This window comes from Centroberyx affinis, unplaced genomic scaffold (assembly GCF_046629955.1).
Source record: "Centroberyx affinis isolate AG114_WGS23_722 - 3 ecotype Tasmania unplaced genomic scaffold, CSIRO-AGI_Caff_v1 ptg002533l_1, whole genome shotgun sequence".
Lineage (NCBI taxonomy): Eukaryota > Metazoa > Chordata > Actinopteri > Beryciformes > Berycidae > Centroberyx > Centroberyx affinis.
In genome coordinates this window covers 167,109-187,354 of record NW_027280751.1, presented here as the reverse complement: position 1 = coordinate 187,354, position 20,246 = coordinate 167,109, and the positions used below count along the sequence as shown (strand labels likewise).

At 42.3% G+C, this 20,246-nt stretch overlaps 1 protein-coding gene across 1 annotated transcript in view; it reads left to right on the top strand.

The window, feature by feature from the left end:
* fhip1b (FHF complex subunit HOOK interacting protein 1B) overlaps positions 1 to 19,245 on the top strand; it is a 35,179-nt gene extending 15,934 nt beyond the window's left edge. The window contains exons 4-11 of the mRNA XM_071534386.1: positions 116 to 361; positions 3,024 to 3,191; positions 4,127 to 4,206; positions 8,646 to 8,815; positions 13,704 to 15,158; positions 16,953 to 17,131; positions 18,205 to 18,367; positions 18,926 to 19,245. Coding sequence (XP_071390487.1) covers positions 116 to 361; positions 3,024 to 3,191; positions 4,127 to 4,206; positions 8,646 to 8,815; positions 13,704 to 15,158; positions 16,953 to 17,131; positions 18,205 to 18,367; positions 18,926 to 19,245 — 2,781 coding nt within the window. The remainder of the gene's footprint in view (positions 1 to 115; positions 362 to 3,023; positions 3,192 to 4,126; positions 4,207 to 8,645; positions 8,816 to 13,703; positions 15,159 to 16,952; positions 17,132 to 18,204; positions 18,368 to 18,925) is intronic.
* Positions 19,246 to 20,246: the final 1,001 nt, after the last annotated feature.

The window sequence follows — 20,246 nt, the reverse complement described above, 5'->3', positions numbered from 1 at the left end:
GAGTTCTGAATCTATGGATTGTTTGAATGAATGTGGTTAGGGTTAGGGTTAGGGTTAGTGAAGCTTTAATAGGGTTAGGGTGAAGTTTTAATGAAGCCTCTCTCTCTCTCCTCAGGTGTTGGCCACGGGCCTCAGCGCGCTCTACTCCTCCTTGCCCAGAAAGATTGAGGTTCGGGGTGACGACTGGCACGCCCTGAGGCGGGAGGACTGGATGGGCGTGTCATCTCTGGTGCTGTTCATGAACTCCCTGGAATTCTGCAATGCTGTCGTTCAGGTTGCTCACCCCCTGGTCCGCTCCCAGCTTCTGGACTACCTCCACAATGGCTTCCTGGTGCCCGTCATGGGCCCCGCCCTGCACAAGGTAGGAAAGGGATAGGATTGGTTAAAGGATTAGTTCACCCAAAAATGAAAATGTCATCATCTCCTCACCCTCGTGCCAAATGAAACACAGGTGAAATGTGTTAGTCCATATAACACACAGGGAGGCTGCAGCACAACTTGGTAGCAGCCTTCTCCAAAACAACTGAAGTCAATGGGGACCTGTTCTTTAGAGCTCCAAAACAAAAACAGCCAAACAATCACACTGTGAACAGAAAGACCTATACACCATTATTTGTTGCAAATCAATCATCTGTAGTTAAGATTTGCACTAAATGATGGTGTAAATATACTGTAGGTCTTTGTGGAACTCTGAAGAACTGGTCCCCACTGACTTCAGTTGTTTTGGAGAAGGCTGCTATGGAGTTGTGCTGCAGCCTCCCTGTGTGTTATATGGACAAACTTCACCTGTGTTTCACCTGGCATGAGGGGGAGGAGATGAGGACAGAGTTTCCATTTTTGGGTGAACTATTCCTTTAAATAGTTTGTCCATTAGGGTGATGTGTAATGTCATTTGTTACATCCTGACAGAATTGTGTTGCCAGTAATCAGCCCTGCCTTTCACAAAGTCCAGAAGTGACAACACAGGCTAGACGGAGCGTCCATCAATAAAATATTGTGCCATCATTGATATACAATAGAAGTGCCATAGGGCTACACCTTCTGAAATATATAAACAAAAAGATGCAGCCTTTGTCCTTCATTTCAAACGTGCAGCTTGATGCCAGTAACTACTTGTGTGTTCTCACAGCCACTCTGCTTTAGCTTTTTGCTGCCGCATCGGTGGCATATTGTCCTCATTCCGGAACTTTTGAATTTTATCTGGAAATCTATCTTCTTCTGTCTATCTTAAAATGGGTGAAATAATGTAAGTAGAAATGACATGACAGTTATTACATATTACTGAATTTTTCAAAAATATTTTGCAAACAACCCATGGTGGGGATGTTGCATTGTTCTTGCTTCACGTTGCGAAATGCTGTAATGCGGCTTTTATTTTTTTCATTGCATCTTCAAAATCCATCAGAATCAAATGAAGAAATGCATAATAGAGGAACCCAGTATTAGTGTAGGGGGGGATGGGGTGGGTCAGGGTTAAGGAGCGACCAAAGGTGCAGGTGTATGCTTTCTGTTACTTTTCTCTATCCTGTACTGTCTTAGTTATAATGGCATGGCTTTATTGCGACTAAAACGTTAAGTTATGAATTTATTAGTTGGGGGGGGGGAGTATATATTTTACTTGCTTTTTTATTTCCTGTTTTATTTACTTACCTGTCTATCAGTGCCCTGGTATACCTACTGTATATGTTACGTTATTGACAGAGGTTACTTGTTGATGTACACCTGCAAACCTTGTGGAAAATAAAATAAATTAAAAAAATTGGCCCCAAAAAAAAGTAGTAAGTAGTTAAAGGCAATCATTTTACACCCCTATTCATTTTCACGTTAGCCTGAAAGGGGGCGGGAGCTGGAGTCCCTTATTTGGGCCAAGCTTGATTGGACAATTGGGTGTATGAGTCAAGAGCCTGTAATGAGTTCTTCATCATCCGGGTTACCATCATCCACCAGTCCAGCAGAGTAATGTATTATTGTCCCAAGATGACAGTGCACCAGTGAAAAACTCAAACTCAAATTTACTCGGCAAAATAAGCTGGCATTGCAGCTAAGCTAATGATGGAAACTTGTATCCGGGCAGAGAAACAAAGCAGAAGGTCTGTTTCCGCGGGGCTTGTGCAAGAATCTTACTTCAAACTTCGAAGCCAATCAATAATACAGCAAGGTCTCGTGATCCCACGTTTTGTGACGAGGATTTCTCTAGACTTCTGTCGTTTGAGCTTGAGATGTGGCTGTGTGAGATTACACGACAACTGTGTGATGATGTGCAACTGATTTTTTTTTTTTTTGCTGGACTTCCTTCAACACAAACTTCTGACGCTGTGTGTTGAGTGTGAGTTAGAGAAATAAGAGATGAGTATTAGGGCTGCGACTAACGATTATTTTCATTGTCGATTTCTCGATTTCTCGATTAATCGATTAGTTGTTTGGTCTATAAAATGTCAGAAAATGGTGAAAAATGTGGATCAGTGTTTCCCAAAGCCCAAGATGACGTCCTCAAATGTCTTGTTTTGTCCACAACCCAAAGATATTCAGTTTACTGTCATAGAGGAGGAAAGAAACCAGGAAATATTCACATTTAAGAAGCTGGAATCAGAGAATTTTGACTTATTTTTCTTAAAAAATTACTCAAACCGATTAATCGACTATCAAAATAGTTGGCGATTAATTTAATAGTTGACAACTAATCGATTAATCGATTAATCGTTGCAGCTCTAATGAGTATACATGTAAAACCACATTCCACACAGCGAGCAACAAGTTCATTATGTTTGAATAAATTACTCATTTTGGAATTGTTGCCTTTTTTTTCTTAAACATAGATAATGTTATTAATTGAACAGTTATTGCTTATTTATCGTTTGTCCTCTTTTGCACGCTTACGATACTTTTTATTCGTATTTTTTGCTCCACAGTGTGTTCCCATTGAATGAGAAACTGTTGGCAAACTTTCCTCTTTCTCTACTTTGTGTGTGTGTGTGTGTGTGGTTGTGTGTGTGTGTGTGTGTGGTTGTGTGTGTTGTGTGTAGTCGTCGGTGGATGAGATGATCGCCAGCACAGCCTACCTGGACCTGTTCCTGCGCAGTGTGACTGAGACGGCCCTCCTCAAAACCTTCCTGCGCTTCATCCTGCTGCATCGCCACGACAACGACACCATCCTGGACACACTGCTCACACGCATCAGCAGCAATTCAAGGGTGTGTGTGTGTGTGTGTGTGTGTGTGTGTGTGTGTGTGTTTGTATGTCTGTGAGCATAGAGGCCTTGTAGTCGTGTGGGTGATGAGTGGGCTAAGAACAAAAAAAAAACGTGACTCCAGCAGAATACCAACCCAGCACCTATTTTTTTTTTAGCTAAATCCGGGATTTGTGAAGTTTTTCAGCCCAGGACTTGGAAGTTCAGAGATTCAGACTGGTACTTTACCCAGGTGTTCTGAAACCTTTTGGCCCACCACAAATAGGCAAATGACCCATTTTTGGGTAGCTTGCCCATTTTGCCATTTTTTGTTAAATAGGTGTACTTTATGATATGGAGAAATAGCTGAGGTATTGTGAAATGGTCATTTTTAATTTCACTGTGACTTTAAGAAACCATGTCATGCACAAGTTGCTGTTCATATATTTCTATTATGCATCTGTGGTTAGGGCTGCAACTAACGATTATTTTCATTGTCGATTAATCTGTAGATTATTTTCTCGATTAATCGATTAGTTGTTTGGTCTATAAAATGTCAGAAAATGGTGAAAAATGTGGATCAGTGTTTCCCAAAGCCCAAGATGACGTCCTCAAATGTCTTGTTTTGTCCACAACCCAAAGATATTCAGTTTACTGTCATAGAGGAGGAAAGAAACCAGAAAATATTCACATTTAAGAAGCTGGAATCAGAGAATTTTGACTTATTTTTCTTAAAAAATTACTCAAACCGATTAATTGATTATCAAAATAGTTAGCGATTAATTTAATAGTTGACAACTAATCGATTAATCGATTAATCGTTGCAGCTCTATCTGTGGATAATAGAAATATATATATATATATATATATATATATATATATATATATATATATATATATATATATATATATTGTGCTGCTTTGGTTTTCTGTCTCCTCATCTCTCTCTCTCTCTTTCAGCTCTGCATGGTGTCTTTGAGCCTCTTCAGGACTCTTCTCTCCCTAAACTGTGAAGACCTCATGCTGCAGCTTGTTCTCAGGTAGGGGGGGGGGGGCATGTCCGCCTTTATCAGGTCAAAGTTGAGAGAGACAGGAAAGATCGGGAGAGAGAGGGAGGACATGCGACAAAGGTCCTGGGTCAGATTCGAACCCGAATCTGACCCATCTTGGTTCTGTGTTTTTTGTTGCCGCTGTGGTTTGTGTTGGGTCGACATTTTCTACTACCATTTCTATTTCTTCTACTGCTGGCTGCCTGGTGCAAACATTTTCTACTACTTCAGGTTAAGGTGGCGACAATAATCGCATTCACACGTTGCAAAATTTCAGTGGCATTTTTGCTCCAACCCCTGTAATTTCTGTCCATGCTGCATGTACTCGTTTTGTTTTTTCCCAGGCGGGTCACTGCCATAAAACTGCTGTGTGGCCAGTGGTCGTCTGACACAGCAAGAACAAACTGCCACCATTGCTAGAGAAAATGTGATATAAAAATAAATTGAATCCCTAATTTTCCCCCAACAAACAAATAATTTGTGTTTGATTCGGATAAACTCATGGACTTGGCTTAAACCAGAAGTGGATGTGGTTTAGACTGAAATGGTAAAAATTGCCCAAATCCTTTTTTTTTTTTTTGTGTGTGTAATCAATGCCATGGCTGTTGCTGCAATGTTAAAGCATTAAACTCATGGTTTTACAATAACCTGTCAATAACAATAAAGCATAAAAACAGATTTTTAAAGACTTATGTATTTAACAACTTAGATGTTATGTAACTATATAAAAATATGCTCTTACAAAAAAATCTCCACTCTGAACTCATTGTATGCTAGTATCAACTGTATTAACACTGGGAGAAACAAAAGAGTCATTTATAAATTGAAAAAATGCCTCATTCTCACTCTGAACTATTCCCCCACTCACTGAATAGTCAATTATAAACATCATTATGAACTACCTTTTTCTATGAACTGAAAAAAATCTTAGAGATGAATAGTGCAAATGAAATGGCATACAGCTTTACTGTTCGTAGTATACTGCATCAACCTAATTATACAAATGTTCTCATTTTACTGCTTCTTTTTGTTTAATTTCCATATTCTGTTGTAAATAAAAATTAAAAAAAAGCTTCCCTGGGAGGAATAGCTTATATTTTTGGCTACTGTGCCCCTACTCCAAAAAGCTGGCCTCACTAAGTTAGTAATCAAAATAATTTGATTAATCCTGGATTATTCCTGGAACACAAAGCGTACAAGCAAGCATCTTGCTCTCACTCTCACTCTCACTCTCACTCTCACTCTCACTCTGGACTCAGTGTGTGTTTGACTGGCACTAGCAGACTGACTGTGGAGCAGAACACTCTGCCTCCTTTTCTTCTGAGTTCCATGAGAAACTAAGTAAGTAAGAAATGTATTTTTCAAAGTGTCATGCACCAAAAGGTGCCCAGCCCACATGGGCTTACAAGACACTACAAACATAACAAACAAGAGCAATAGCATAGTGAGAGCGAAAGAACAAATATAATACACCTCCATACATGTCAAACAATGTCAAACCAAATATGAACACAGTCCTGCTCCTTAGACATTACAGCTATAAAACATAACTTAGGCACATCTGAGGCAGACTGTTCCTTTAACACTTCAAACATAAAGCGCCTCCTACGCTGTTGGAGGAATTTAACACAAACTGAGCGGTGAAACACTTTGTCTGTAAACAGGTACTGAAGTCTACTTTCATCAGACATAGAAAACAAATCAGGACATTCTGCAGACATGTTACGGAAAAGCTTATATCTAAGATTGTGATATAACGGACAGTAGAACAAAAAGCCATGAGAAAAGCCGGTCCTGTTGAATAAATATGAAAATATTTGTGTCAAACGCATTATTTGTGCTCTGCCGAATATGGTATTCATATTCGGAAACATGCTTTTTAAACTATCCAAATATAATTCTTAGAACCTAAACTGCGGCCACAATGGGGATGGACGTCAAGCCAAACTAAATAGGACATTTTAATTTACAAAAAGGGAAATTTTAATTGCATTTTTAAGGGTGCCCGTTAGCCAGTGACAGGCTTGTCTTGGGGTCCACGTAAAAAAACAACAATTACATAACAGACAAATTTAGAAATAAAAACTGAGACAAACAGAAAGGACAAAACAAGGACATGATAATGGTATGATTCCCAAATTAAAATTAAGACAAATTAAAAAATTCTAATTAAATTAGACCATCAAAGGCTCATGAATTCAAATCATAAACAAAAGAAAACATTGTACAGTAGTATTTCAGTGTTGTTGAATATTTGATGATAAATTAATATGTGTGTTATCTTTATAATACCAAACAGAGTGAGACAATTAAGCAATATTACACTCGAGGGTGAGCTTTACCGTGATTATTGGTACGACAGTGAAGCGGTCGGCAATTCGCTCTCAAAATAAAAAAACGTTTTGCTAGTGTTATCTCCGTTTCCCTGGAAATACATGGGGTATGACTAATAACTGGAAAACAATCAGTCACATCAGTAGACTCCTATGTAATGGAACCTAGTTTACTACTCCAGCAAGTAGGCGGAGCCTTAGTAACGACCTGCAACAGAGACGATTTCTAGTCCCTGTTGAGTCAGCCAGCCAACTGGAGCTAATGCTTTCTAGAGATCGCGGGATTTCCCAAACTGAATAAAAACCACACATATAAACACAAAACTGCCTTGCTAGCTCAATCTTGTTGTAACTAAGATATCTGCTGAAAAAAATAATTTTTCCATGGACAGATTTAGCTACTATGTCCGCGAACTTCACATGTGTTTTTAAGCTAGTAGCGCCGTGTCACCGACTCACCGGCACAGCTGATGGAGGATGCAGAGCGTCTGGTAACATCAAGGCTGAACAGAGTTAGCGTAGCGTTATATTTAAATATATTGTATGATAATATATGGCGGAGTAATATTTAGTGATGAGCACGGCTAGGTGTGCTGTCATGCTGATTTGAGCACGTTCTAAATGTCTAGTTGACCAATCAGATCGCTTGGTCGGAACTATCTGTTGTATAATGGACAATATTATCCATCTCAAATGCATTTATTGTGCAAATGTTTTCTTTCTTCAACTGAGAAGCAGGTGTAGGCCATGAAAAATATGAAAAAACGAACATTTTAAATATTACAAGTAGCCCATTTATGTAAAGAATGTTTCCCACACATAGGTTTCATTATGGCGCAGAGCCACAATATTGACATGCGCCATATGGCTAACTACACCGGTTGCGTTTCAGTTCAGTTGTTGGAAGGGTCGGATCAGATACTCAGCCGTTTCCTTCACCATGCTGCACTGCTGCAGCACACAGTATGCTGAAGGGTCTGAAACGCAGCCGGAGTGGACTTACGCATGGAGATACGCATGCTTTCTATTTTTGTCGGACTATGCACCCGTCTGTTCCGTATTTATCCATATAAATCTATATAAATGCCACAATTTTTATTACTGTGGTCATTTATTACCATGTCAGTAAACAAAATGGATAAATAAACATAAACCAATGTCGCTTAAATAAATGTTGGAGATGAGGTTATCTGTGGAGCCGTGGAGAAGCCTTCCATTTGGAAACGGTACGCCTACACCACACTACACATGAATATCCTATAGGCTACACTACATAATAACTACATAAAGTTACTCACAGTACAGCTTGAGCTGGTTGGGAAAAAAAAATGTAACAGTTATAAAGTTAACAGCGATATACTCAATATATATATATTATAACATAAATATATATATACACACACACACATATACATATACATATATAAATATATATATAAGTCACTGGAAGTCGCCAGATGACATCATACACTTTGCATATCAATAACCTACAGTCCCCGCTCTCAGCGGAGGGAGGGGGGCTAGGCTGTGTGTGGGAAGGCTGTGATCACCTGACCTCTCTGGATTAGACAAGCAAGTAGAGCAAACCGGCATCAACCATACAGTTTATTGCCAAATGCTTTGGGATTTAACACATTAACATTGTTACCCATGGTCATAAAAAGTTGCCAGATTTGTCGCTGGTGTAAAGGCCCTATTTTATTTTTTAATTAATTTATCACGGTATCGCAAAATCCATATCATGGCAGAACGTCATACTGTTGACTATGACACTGGTACACCCATCTTTACCACGATCTGGCCGATGTGCACCATGATAATGTGATATTTAACAACACTTCTAGTTTGTGGCTTGACCAGACACATTCGGGTCCTTAGCAAGACCATGTCGTGACTCAGAAGCTATACTCGTAGGGTTAGACATATTCAGATCGAGTCTGTTTATCCTTACCCAGTAATACACTGTCTTCATTTAATTTGCCAGGACAAAGTTGAGTTCTTCACATGTGGATGCTGTATAGTACAATGTGTATAAAAGAGCCCCAAGCTGATGGAAAACTGTGTGTGTGTGTGTGTGTGTGTGTGTTTTGCCCTCAGGTATCTGCTGCCCTGCACTCACGTCATGCTGAGTCAGCGCCGTGCTGTCAGGGAGACTGATATGTACGGAAAGTCAGCAGACAAGTTCCTGTCACTCATCCCAGAGTGCTGCCGCCTGAGCACAGCGCCCTCTGCTGATCGGGAGGATGACACTGCTTTCTGGGGCAAAGGTAAGTCTTAAAAGCTTACTTGGGCAAAATGGCTACACATGATAACTATGATGACAAAGTAAAACAAATGGTTTGTTCCAAAAACTATGAAAAGGTAGCACATCTCAAATTTCCAAGTCAAGGAGGACAAAATACTCACATTTCACTTATTTATTTGGCTCACATCACAATAGAAAAATGCTTACGCGTTTCGGCACAGAGCCTTCTTCAGAGTGTTTGAGCTACACAGGGTCAATTTGGTAATATACACAAGGGCAGAGTTAATACACAGCTGGGAGTTGGACCCAATTATTTAGGAACCAATCACTTTTCTTATCCCATGGTTCTAGATACAAGGACCAATCACAATATGAAGCTTCACAAAACACTGTTTCTGGCCATCACTATTAAGACCATACACTAGATGGCAACAAAGGGACATAGATTAAACAGTCTTAACTTAAAAAGCATTTTAAGCTGTAGTCATCATTAAGTCCATTTGGTGTCATGGTATTGAGTGTGTATATCCAGAACATTTCTCTCTGGGCCAGGTTCTTCAGAACTTCACCTCCTCTTGTGGGCATCATGGCTTTCTCAATCCCACAGAATTGTAATGAAGAGGGTGAACCATGATTTGCTTCCGCATAATTTTTTGCAAATGCATAATCCATATTGCCTGTACGGATTGCAGTTTTGTGCTCCGATATTCGTTGTTTAAGGAGCCGTTTGGTTTGTCCAACGTATGCTAGACCACAGGGACATAATAACATAATGTAAACCACATGGGTAGACTTACAGTTTATAAATTCCCGAATAGGAATTTTCCTCCCAGTGTGAGGATGATTGAACGATTTTATATTTGTTGTATTGTTGCAGCAGGCACAGTTACCACACCTATACATGCCTGTTGTAGTCAGCCATGTGGTCTTGTTTTGAGTCATATTTTTGTACATGACAATGTTTTTAATTGTGGGTGCTCTACTGAACGAGGGAAGGTGTGGGGATTTGTAGGAGTCCTTCAAAGATTCTTCTGCTTGAAGCACATGCCAGTGTCTCTTGAGTGTCTTTTATTTGTGAAGCACAATGATTACATTCAGTAGAGAAACAAGCCCGGCTTGGATTCTTTGTTTCTTGTGTATTAGACCGGAGATCAGAGCGAGAGGTGGTATTGACACGTATGGCTTTCTGAATAGAGTTGGAGGCATAACCTCTTTCCTTAAACCAAGTAGCCATGATTGTTTCTTTGGAGTGAAAGTCATCAAGATCTGAGCGGTTGCATTTGAGCCTCAAAAACTGACCCACTGGGATATTATCCTTTAGATGATTGGGATGATTGCTTGCAGCATGCAATGTTAAGTAGTTCCATGTCTTTTTGGTAGATAGAAGTGTGAATGGCTCCAGTTTCATCTTTGTATATGGTTAGATCCAAATAATTGATTTTATCAGTGCTTTGTTCACAGGTGAATTTCAGGAAACTTGAGCTGTTAAGATATATCACAAAGTCCATCAATTCCTCCTGCGTCCCCTCCCAAAATTTTAGGATGTCATCAATGTACCGTTTGTATAGTTTTATCTTGAGTGATATGGGTTGTTATTGGGGTCATGTACCGTAAAACTTCAATTAAAAGCTGCGTCCCAATTAACCGCAGAGTCCCTTTTACTGGCCGGGTGTGGCTATTAGAAGCCGGTTGCCATTGACGCTGCGAAGCAGTTTATTTTTTTTTTTACTTGCATTCAAACGTCAGTCACATTTGCTGATCGCCATGGTGGCACAGAGAAAAAAGTATGACCTGAAATTCAAGCTGTCAGTTGTCAGATTTGCTGAACAAAACAAAGGGAGAAGCAGCAGCAAGACTTTTCTCCGTTGATCCCAAGAGAGAGAGAGAATGGCGAAAAAATAAAGTTGATCTTCAACGTCTGTCCGAGGAAGACGGTAAAAGGGCCAGAGTGCGTGGAGGGGGGGAGGAAGAAATAACACAAATGAAAAGTACAACCTCTTGCTGCCATAAACTTTTTTCGGCTTTCATCCTTTCTAAAGTAGCCTACCGGTATTTTGATATGGGCCTCTCTCTCTCTCTCTCTCTCTCTCTCTCTCTCTCTCTCTCTCTCTCTCTCTCTCTCTCTCTCTCTCATGAGATGCGCTGTCTCTCGGAGCGAGATAAAGTGAATGAATCGTAATTGATATGTTATTCGATAGCCTAATTTTTATACAAGTAATATTCATACTGGTTTAAATAAACAATTTGATAGTATTTCCCATCTTTGCTGAGCAAGAGTTTTGTGCGAAAGGAATTAAAGGCCTGTCCCATATAGAGCCTCTGTCCCAAATACAGGCCGGTTGAGTTCAGTGTATAACAGTTTCTTCGCATTTCCCCACAACCAATCCAGCCACAGAGGGCGCTGTTGCTGTCCCCACTGCAGTCCCAGCTTGTTGGAGGTACCAGTTGGATTCATATTGCATATACAGTACTGTGCAAAAGTCTTAGGCACCCTAGATTTTTTATATAAATTTCTTAGAAGTCTTAGATGTTTATTTGTTTTCTGCATTAGTGTCAGTAGACTGCTGTTTATTGTAAATTTTTGATATTCAGAAACTTTTCATTTCATTAGTTTTGAAAGCATCTTCGATTTATGGATTTCTTTGACATATGCCTAAGACTTTTGCACAGTACTGTAGTTGCGACTCAGAACAAGGTGTAGCAGTTCTAATAGGAATTCATTAGGACTCTGTGTTGTTTCTCTCTTGGATTGGTAATAGGCAGCAGAGTTCAGAGCATCTTCATGGGGAATGCAACCATATAAGTTTTCAACATCAAGGGAAACCAGTGTTGTGTTCTGATTCAAAGTACACTCACTCAGACAATTAAGTAAATCTTCTGTGTCTCCAAGGTAGGCGGGTAAATCTTTCACAAAGTCTTTCAAAAAGAAGTCAACATATTTTGATAATGGTTCAGTGACAGAGCCTCTTCCTGAGACCTGAGAGGGGGTTCTGTAGGATGTTTGTGGATTTTGGGAAGGCTTTAAATAACGGGGGTGACTGGGTGCTGGTTAGTCAAGTAGGCTTGCTCCTTTTTTGTGATCCAGTTTGATTCAAGTGCAACTTTCAGTAGATTGTCAATTTCAGATTTAAATTCATTCATAGGATTTCTCTCTAGCTTCCTGTAGGTGGGGCTAGGGATGGGAGGATATAAGATTTTATCTTTTATCGAGATAAAAACACTCAAGATAATTTTATCTTGGTGAATTTCCATTATCGGGATAATCGTGAATATCCTCACAACATGCTCATGCTGACATTTTTGCACTTCAATCTATCTTGAAAAGGACCAAGGTTTGGCACATCTCTCTCTCTAGGCCAGGGTTTCCCAAACCTCTCCTCGAGTACCCCTTGTCCTGCATGTTTTAGATCTCTCCCTGCTCCAACACAGCTGATTTAAATGATCAGCTTGTTAACAAGCAGCTTCAGGGGTTGATAAAGAGTTCATTATTTGAATCAGCTGTGTTGGAGCAGGGAGAGATCTAAAACATGCAGGACAAGGGGTACTCGAGGAGAGGTTTGGGAAACCCTAGGCCACAGGGCTGGCAGTACTGTTTGATGACAGAAAAGTGCCACAGTGTTGTTCAGGTTTTTTTTTTACTAAAACGGGTTCAAAGTAGTACAGTTTGACTCTATGCCACAATGCCAGTTGGACTTTATTTTATTTAAAGAACAGACTCACACAATGTTGGTATTTTTTATTTATCCTTTATTTATTCAGGGGGACCTTATAATTTATGATTACCTTATTTAAGATTGTTTGATTGTTTTTTTTTTTGCATTCATTCTGCTGTCTTGCTGTACCTCTGTCTGTGTGATCTGAAAATAAAACAAGTTATTCATTTACTTTGCATTTACAACACATAACTAATTGAACCATGTGAATGCTTGGATATCAGGTTGATAGGTAGATTCTTTTTATTAATGGATTTTTTTCTCTCATTGTGATTACCTGCTGGGTGTTGACGAGATCTGAATCTGTCCTTGTTTGTTTTTCACTAAAAAGGATGTTCACAAAAAAAAAGATATGTGTGTTTTAGTGCCATTTTAAGAGTTTTAAGCATATTTTGATGATTATCGGGATAATATCGTGAATCACAATTATTTTGGCCAGGATAATCATGACATGAAATTTTCATATCGTCCCATGCCTAGATGGGGCTGTTCAAAAGTTCAAGCATTTTCTGATGGTAATATTCAGTGTCAAGGACAACCACTGCACCTCCTTTATCAGCAGGACGAATAGTGATCTCTGGATTCTTCTCCAGCTCTTCTAGTGCACTGCGCTCCTCCATAGTTCAAGTTTGAATACTTAGGGCCCTTATCCTTTTTTTTTAGCATTTCTTCAAGATCCTTTTCAGCTGGTTTGTTAAATGTCACAATTACAGGACTTAAGTTGGTCAAAGGGCAGAATGATGACTTTGGAGAAAAGGGAGATGGGTTTTTTTGACCCAGTTTCAATCTCCTCAATTTGTGATGACTGTTCAGTAGAATATGGTACACTTTTATGGAGGGAGAAAAATAATGTTTCGAATGAAGTTGTCTCATGAACTTACATGTATCAACTTTTAGATTGAAAGCATTAACTTTATTAGTCACTGCAAATGAGAGACCTTTACTTAGAACTGAGGTTTGGGGAGGGGTAAGTGGAACTTTAGACAGATTCACTACTGGTGATTGAATTGTCTTGGGGATCTCCTGGGCCGCCCCGTTCCCTCCCCTAAAACAAATGGTAGTTAAAGTGTATTATGTTCTTGTGTATGTTTCTGGGTTTTTTGGGGGGGGTTTTTTCCCTTTAGCTTTGACTGCTGACTGAGACAAATGGCTCTTGGGGAATAATAATGATGTTTGCCTCTGTATTGTGTCCTGCAGCGCTTAACAGCCCTAGCTCCGAGTCTCCGGCCCAGCCCAGACCCAGCACCCCATCCCGCCTGGCTCTCTTCATCCGCCAGCAGAGCAGCGGAGGTGGATCAGGAGGAGGGGGTCCCTCTACCCCCACCGGCACCGAGCCGGTGCCCTCGTCCCCCCGCAGCGCCGGACCTCCCGCCTCCCTCCCCTTGTCCCCTGACAGCCCCATGCACCAGCAGCAGGCCTCTACAGAGTGTCTGGACTGGGAGTCGGGTTACCTGGAGTACCTGCGAGACGCCCGGCGGGGCATCGAGCTCTGCTCCTGGGCCTGCCGGGACTGGTCAGCCCCCTACGATGGAGAGAACCCCTCCCCGAGCGTGGCCCCTCCGCCCCCGCCGCCCCCCACCGCCAACCCCTCCCTGGCGATGTTCCCCGAGCATTTCTCTTTCCAGCAGGGAGGAAGCAGTAACGCCTCTCCCGGCCAGCAGAGGGCAGCCATCGTGGCAGCAGCGCGGTCTGAGTGGAGCAGCTCGGAGCGGGACAGCGGGGAGTGGGACGTTACCATCGGTAAAAACAACTGCATCAGCCTCACGCCGCGCTCCAAGAAACGCAGCCTGCAGAGAGAGGAGCTCCTACCCAAACCCGTGCCTCCTCTCCTCCCTCCCTCCTCATCCTCACCCGCCCCTCTATCCGCCTCCCACCCCCCCTCCTCCTCCTCCTCCTCCTCCGCGGTTCCTCATCTCCCGACCTCCGCCGTCACTGTTCCCCACCAAGCCATGTTCAACGGAACGACGGGGCAGGGGGACGGGTGCTCGGACAGTCGGGACAGAGGGATGGAGGTAAAGAAGGTGAAGAGAGACTTGGGGGAGCGGCAGCATTTGGATGAAAACTCGAATCAAAACGGATCCCTCGTCACCTGCCCCTCCCGCACCGCTCCGCCGCAGTCGATGTACGGCGAAGATAACGGTGACATCAGCGATGAAAAACCTCTTTGTCCTAAGCAGATCCCTTCGCAGAGCTCGCACACCCAGCCGACTTCAGACACCAAAGTGCTGACGAGTGACAGCTCAAATCTACGCAGTGCCCCGTCGGGTCTCCCGGAGGCCGCCCTTAAAGACCAGGGGCTGCAGTCCGTAGAGAGCCTGATCGAGGAGCTCCTGGAGCAGGCGCCAGGGGACCACCAGCTCCTCGGAGACTCCAACGGCCAGGGCATCAGCATCGAAGCCTTCACCCAGGAACTGAGGGAGCTGGAGGACAGGGTGAGGGAGCGGAGCAGAACGGCTCGCCAGCAGGAGGAGACCGCCAGAGACTCCCGGGCTTCCGCTAGGCAGGAGGAGGAGCCGCCCCCGCCGCCCTCGCCTTTGGAGGCCGAGCCGACAGGCGCGGGAGCCGGGGGCGAGGCCAAGGGGGAGAGCTGCGTGGTGGGGCTCTGTAGTCCCGCCAGACCTCTGGGTCAGCCTGCCTCCCAGCCTTACACAGGTGAGACAGAATCATTTCGTGGCCTTTATATTTAAAGCATAACTACACTCATTTTTGACCTGGACCCTATTTTCACAGTATTTTCCATCATCTCTTCCAATCAACTCTGACCAAAAAATCTTGCAAATTTCTTCACAGTTCTAACAACACAAAAATCAAACCATGACTGTAGAGGCTCATGCACACCTTCAGTTTTTTGTAGACAGGTGCGTAGGAGGATTGTCCATAGGCAAGAGAAGAGAGAATTCCCGCACACTGTCCTTTTACTTGCAATAAACTTTATTACTGATACAACATTTCGGTCCTTAGACCTTCATCAGGTAAAACTGAGGAACAAAGAACATTCCAGACAGATAGAGCCAACACCTCCTCAGGTGAGGCCAGTCAGGGACCAAGAGCTGTCAGGCAATCAGTCCCACAGTCTGTATGCATTCAGCCAATTAGAAGGCACAACCCACCATCAGAAATGGACACTCCACAATCTATGATGGACGGCAACTACATCAATTTATATACAAACATTGAATCATATAGTTACAGTTACAAACAATATATCCAAAAATAATATTTGGCTAATGGTAAATCTCAGGGTAATATATAATTTCACTGATTAGGCTACCCCATAAATATACCTCTAAATAGGCAGTAGATTACCACAATACAAAATTAAAATAGGCAAAATTCAATCATATAATAGTAGAAATAGAAAATAGGAAAAAAAAAAAAATTAAGAAAAAATATTAACATAGAAAAATACATTGAATCTCACAATTGAAACACATTGAATCTCACAATTGAAATACATAAACATAGGGATGATGAAGACAATGTGCAAAGATAATCCAAACAGGAAAAAAAAAATCAAACCAAAAATTCAAAGTACGTCTTTTTCAACATATTAATTTTCAATTTATCCATGACCATACTTACTGTGCAATACTTTACACCGTGGCTAATGTAGAAAGGCAGCCGCAGCCAGCCGGCAAAGAGTAAACAAGGAAGATCTAAAGCAACGACCAAGGTGGCATCAAAACTGTTGGAGAATGGCATGACTTAAGATCATTTTCATCTATATCTTTTTTTTTGGCAATATGTCTCATTACAGACTGAGCAGTCAGTGTGTTGAAAAGGGCATGCTTTTTGTGCTTTTGGCATAAGTAGCTCTATAGTGAAGAAATTGGCAAGATGTTGGTCAGAATCCATCGGTGTAAGATCATGTCAGTTTGCCCATGTCAAACTTTGATTTAGAGCTGCAACGATTAATCGATTAGTTGTCAACTATTAAATTAATCGCGAGCTAGTTTGATAATCGATTAATCGGCTTGAGTAATTTTTCAAGAAAAATAAGTCAAAATTCTCTGATTCCAGCTTCTTAAATGTGAATATTTTCTGGTTTCTTTCCTCCTCTATGACAGTAAACTGAATATCTTTGGGTTGTGGACAAAACAAGACATTTGAGGACATCATCTTGGGCTTTGGGAAACACTGATCCACATTTTTCACCATTTTCTGACATTTTATAGACCAAACAACTAATCGATCAATCGAGAAAATCAACAGATTGCAGCTCTACTTTGATTGCGTGTTGTAATTACTGTCAGTTAAACATTCTGCAACCTCTAATTTTTTATTTGCTTCTGTTTGAAATGTGTGTGCTTTATGATTGAAAGGCCTTTTTGCCACTCTTGTTCTGTTGCCTTGCCATCATAACCTTTGAATTGACTCTCCTGCTCCCTCCTGTTCTCCATCCATCCATCCATCCATCCATCCAACTCTACATCCTTCTATCCTCAGGTCCGTTCATGGTGGTTCTGTTTGCCAAGCTGGAGAACATGCTCCAGAACTCGCTGTACGTCAATATCCTGCTGACGGGCATTGTGGCCCAACTGGCCTGCTACCCTCAGCCCCTGCTGCGCTCCTTCCTGCTTAATACCAACATGGTCTTCCAGCCCAGCGTCAAGTCACTGATCCAGGTATACCCCCGCCTGGACATCTCTTAAAAGAATGGCTTAAAAAAACGCCCTCAGCTTTTGGATTTTAGCGTCTTAACACTGGTTCACCAGGTGCTCAGTGCAATGTGCAGGAAAAAGTTTCTGTATTGGCACTTGAAGTGATGATGATCAAAAAGCCTGCAAAATACTGAATAATCTTATGTTTTTATACTTCTCTCTATACTTCCTGCCATCTGTCTACCACTCTCTGCTACCCTCTGCCACACATGGCCACTATAGACTATAAATACTCTCTCTAACTTAATCTCTCTGTCTGTCTATACTCATTTTTTATCTTCTATCTTTCAGTTTTGGTTTGAAACAAGGCAACAGTAAACATGTCATCCGCCATGAAGGATGAAGTCCCTGTCTGGGCCAATCAGTAACAAATATGTCACCTTGTTTTGAGCTGTAATTGTAGTTGCCCCTTTGGACCAATGGAACGCAGCAGTGAGATGCGTAATTTCCCCAGGTTTTGTCAAAATCAGATCAATTACATCTGAGATATTGCACGTAACACATGGATGAACAAACAAATTATGAAGTAATTTTGCAATGTAATGTGTAATTGTAATTTTGAAAAGAACGCAGTGGTGAGATCATCCCCCAAAGTTGGCTTCCCTGAAAATCCAACAAGTAAAAAAAAAACTTTGTAGGGCCCCTCCTTAGGCTAATCAGTGCAATTTTAAAAGTGCCAGAATGGAGCAATGAAAGACGCGTCTTCCCCTCAAGTTCCCTTACGTTTATTAAAAATCTGATCAGTGGCATCTGAGATATTATGTGTAACGTACAGACAATTAAACAAACGTTGTAGTGCTCCCCTTGGGCCAATCAGTGTCATTTTGAAAATGCCGGAGCAGAGCAACGACACACCTCATTCCCCAGTGTTTTGTCAAAATCTGATCAGTGGCATCTGAGATATTGTGCATGACAGAATGACAGATGATGTCCCCCCCGATTTCATTGTGGGGGACAGCTATCTTTGTTATATAAACGGTAAGTCCAGCCAATTTGAAGGATCAGTCAAAACTCTAAATACTTATTCCCCACCTCAGGTCTTAGGTTCTGTTAAGAACCGTATCGAGGCGTTCGCGGCCTCCCATGAGGACTTCCCTGCCATGCTGAGGAAAGCCCAGCGGTATCTGGCAGCCCGGGGCAAAGTGGACTGGACTGACTTGCCCACGGCGGTCCCCACCCTGCGGCGGTCTGATTCACTGGGTGAGCACAGATACAGGAGAACCAGCACATGCACATATACATACACGAGCTGATATGCACAGTACAAACCCACACTATCTTGGGAGTCAGCTGAGAGTGCCGTGTCCATGAGATAGTTGGGTAGAATGAATAATGCAGCCGGGATTCCATTTGAGTCGATTTAGGAGATTTGGGCCATCTGTGCCGACTGGGCTCGGTAATGAGTGGATATGGGCCTGGGCAGCAGTTGAGGGGTGGAGAGAAAATAGCTGTCATATGCTACTCATATCTGGTCATTAAAATCTGGCAGGCAGACCAGGACTACTTGCTGATCAGATCTGACTGGGATATTCAATCAGCTCTCACACTGGGACAGTTAAATTTCCTCAGGAATTAGGAGGAAGCCTCTTGGTGTGTCTGTTTCTGATTCAGCGAATGATCTAGATCTAAGAAATATGACTGCAGATGATTCACTGTCTACATTTAAGTGCCACCTCACCTTTCGACCATGCCAAATGATTACATATCGTCGTTCGTATTGTTTTGACTCATAAGCTCTTTGTTTTCTCCTCGTTCCAGTGAAGAGTCGCAAGCCGTCGCTAGGCGACCTGATCCTACGACACACCAACAGCCCGACCCGGGCTCGCCACGCCGCTCAGCTGGCCCTGGCGCACGTACGGGACGGCAGCCAGTCGCTGCATAGCGCTCTGTTCCGGGGCGGGGCCGGCGGCGGGGGGGGAGGGGCCTCGGGGCTGGAGAAGCAGGCGGAGGCGCTGCGGGTGAAGAACGCCGTCTACTGCGCCGTCATCTTCTGCGAGTTCCTCAAGGAGCTGGCCGCCCTGGCTCAAGAGCACGCCGTCGCCGTGCCCTTCGCCCACAGCCAGAGGGTAGAGGAGTAGGCGGTAAACCCCGACTCCCCGACTCCCTCCCATTAGCTCTTAGCCTCCATTGCAGTCTCTTCGCGTGACTGTCAACAGAGGATTAGTTTACTAAGCTCTGGCCGCAACCTGGAAACCTGCACTGACATTCTCCCACCACCGGAGGGCAGACCGGAGCGCTGAGACTGCTTGTTCTGCCATAGGATTGAAAAAGGTAGTCAACAATGATTGAGACAATAGGAAGATAAAATCAATGGCATTTTTCTATCAAAATAAGTGTAGGATACCCTTTTGAGTGGAACTCGTCTGTAAAATTCTATGATACTGTTCATATCATGTATAATATTTATGTATATATACTATACACAGAAAATCTTAGTAGATGCTCTAGGTTTGGGAGCGTGTACATACACATACCATACCGTGGTATAGTGTGTCAAAGTAAAGCCACAGATTAAAGAAATAGGTGCACACACTTGGTGCTAGTCTGCACTCTTTATATTTTAAATTCAAATTGAGATTTTGCAGACAGCATAGTGGAGAAGAGGGTTTTTGCCTTGACAAAATTAAGAAGAAAGACCAAAAATTGTTCTCTTGGTTGGCAGAAAAGAGCAATGACAATGTAGGCTATTCAATCAGCTTTTGGCCGTCCCTCTAGAACAAGGTCCTTGAAACTTGCATCACCTCAGCCATGGACAGAGCCTTTGGTCCTCCATCAACAACTCTAGCCAGTAGAGAAATGGCACTGGTGAAACGGGAAATATTGGGATTGGCCAATAACCTTGGAGCATCTCATATGGTCTTTTTTTTTTTTTTATTTGCAAAACGCATCACCTCATTGTTGGAGAGACTAGTCGTCGGTGAACGGGGTAAGAATTGGAAAAGAGAAGAGGAGAGAGAGAGCCGAGAGAGACATTCACCCCTCTGATATCAGTACTTCTGCCATACAATGTACTGGAAACATTTGTTTGGGTAATTCAGCTTTTGATTTTATGCCATCTCTTCATATTTTCTTCATATTT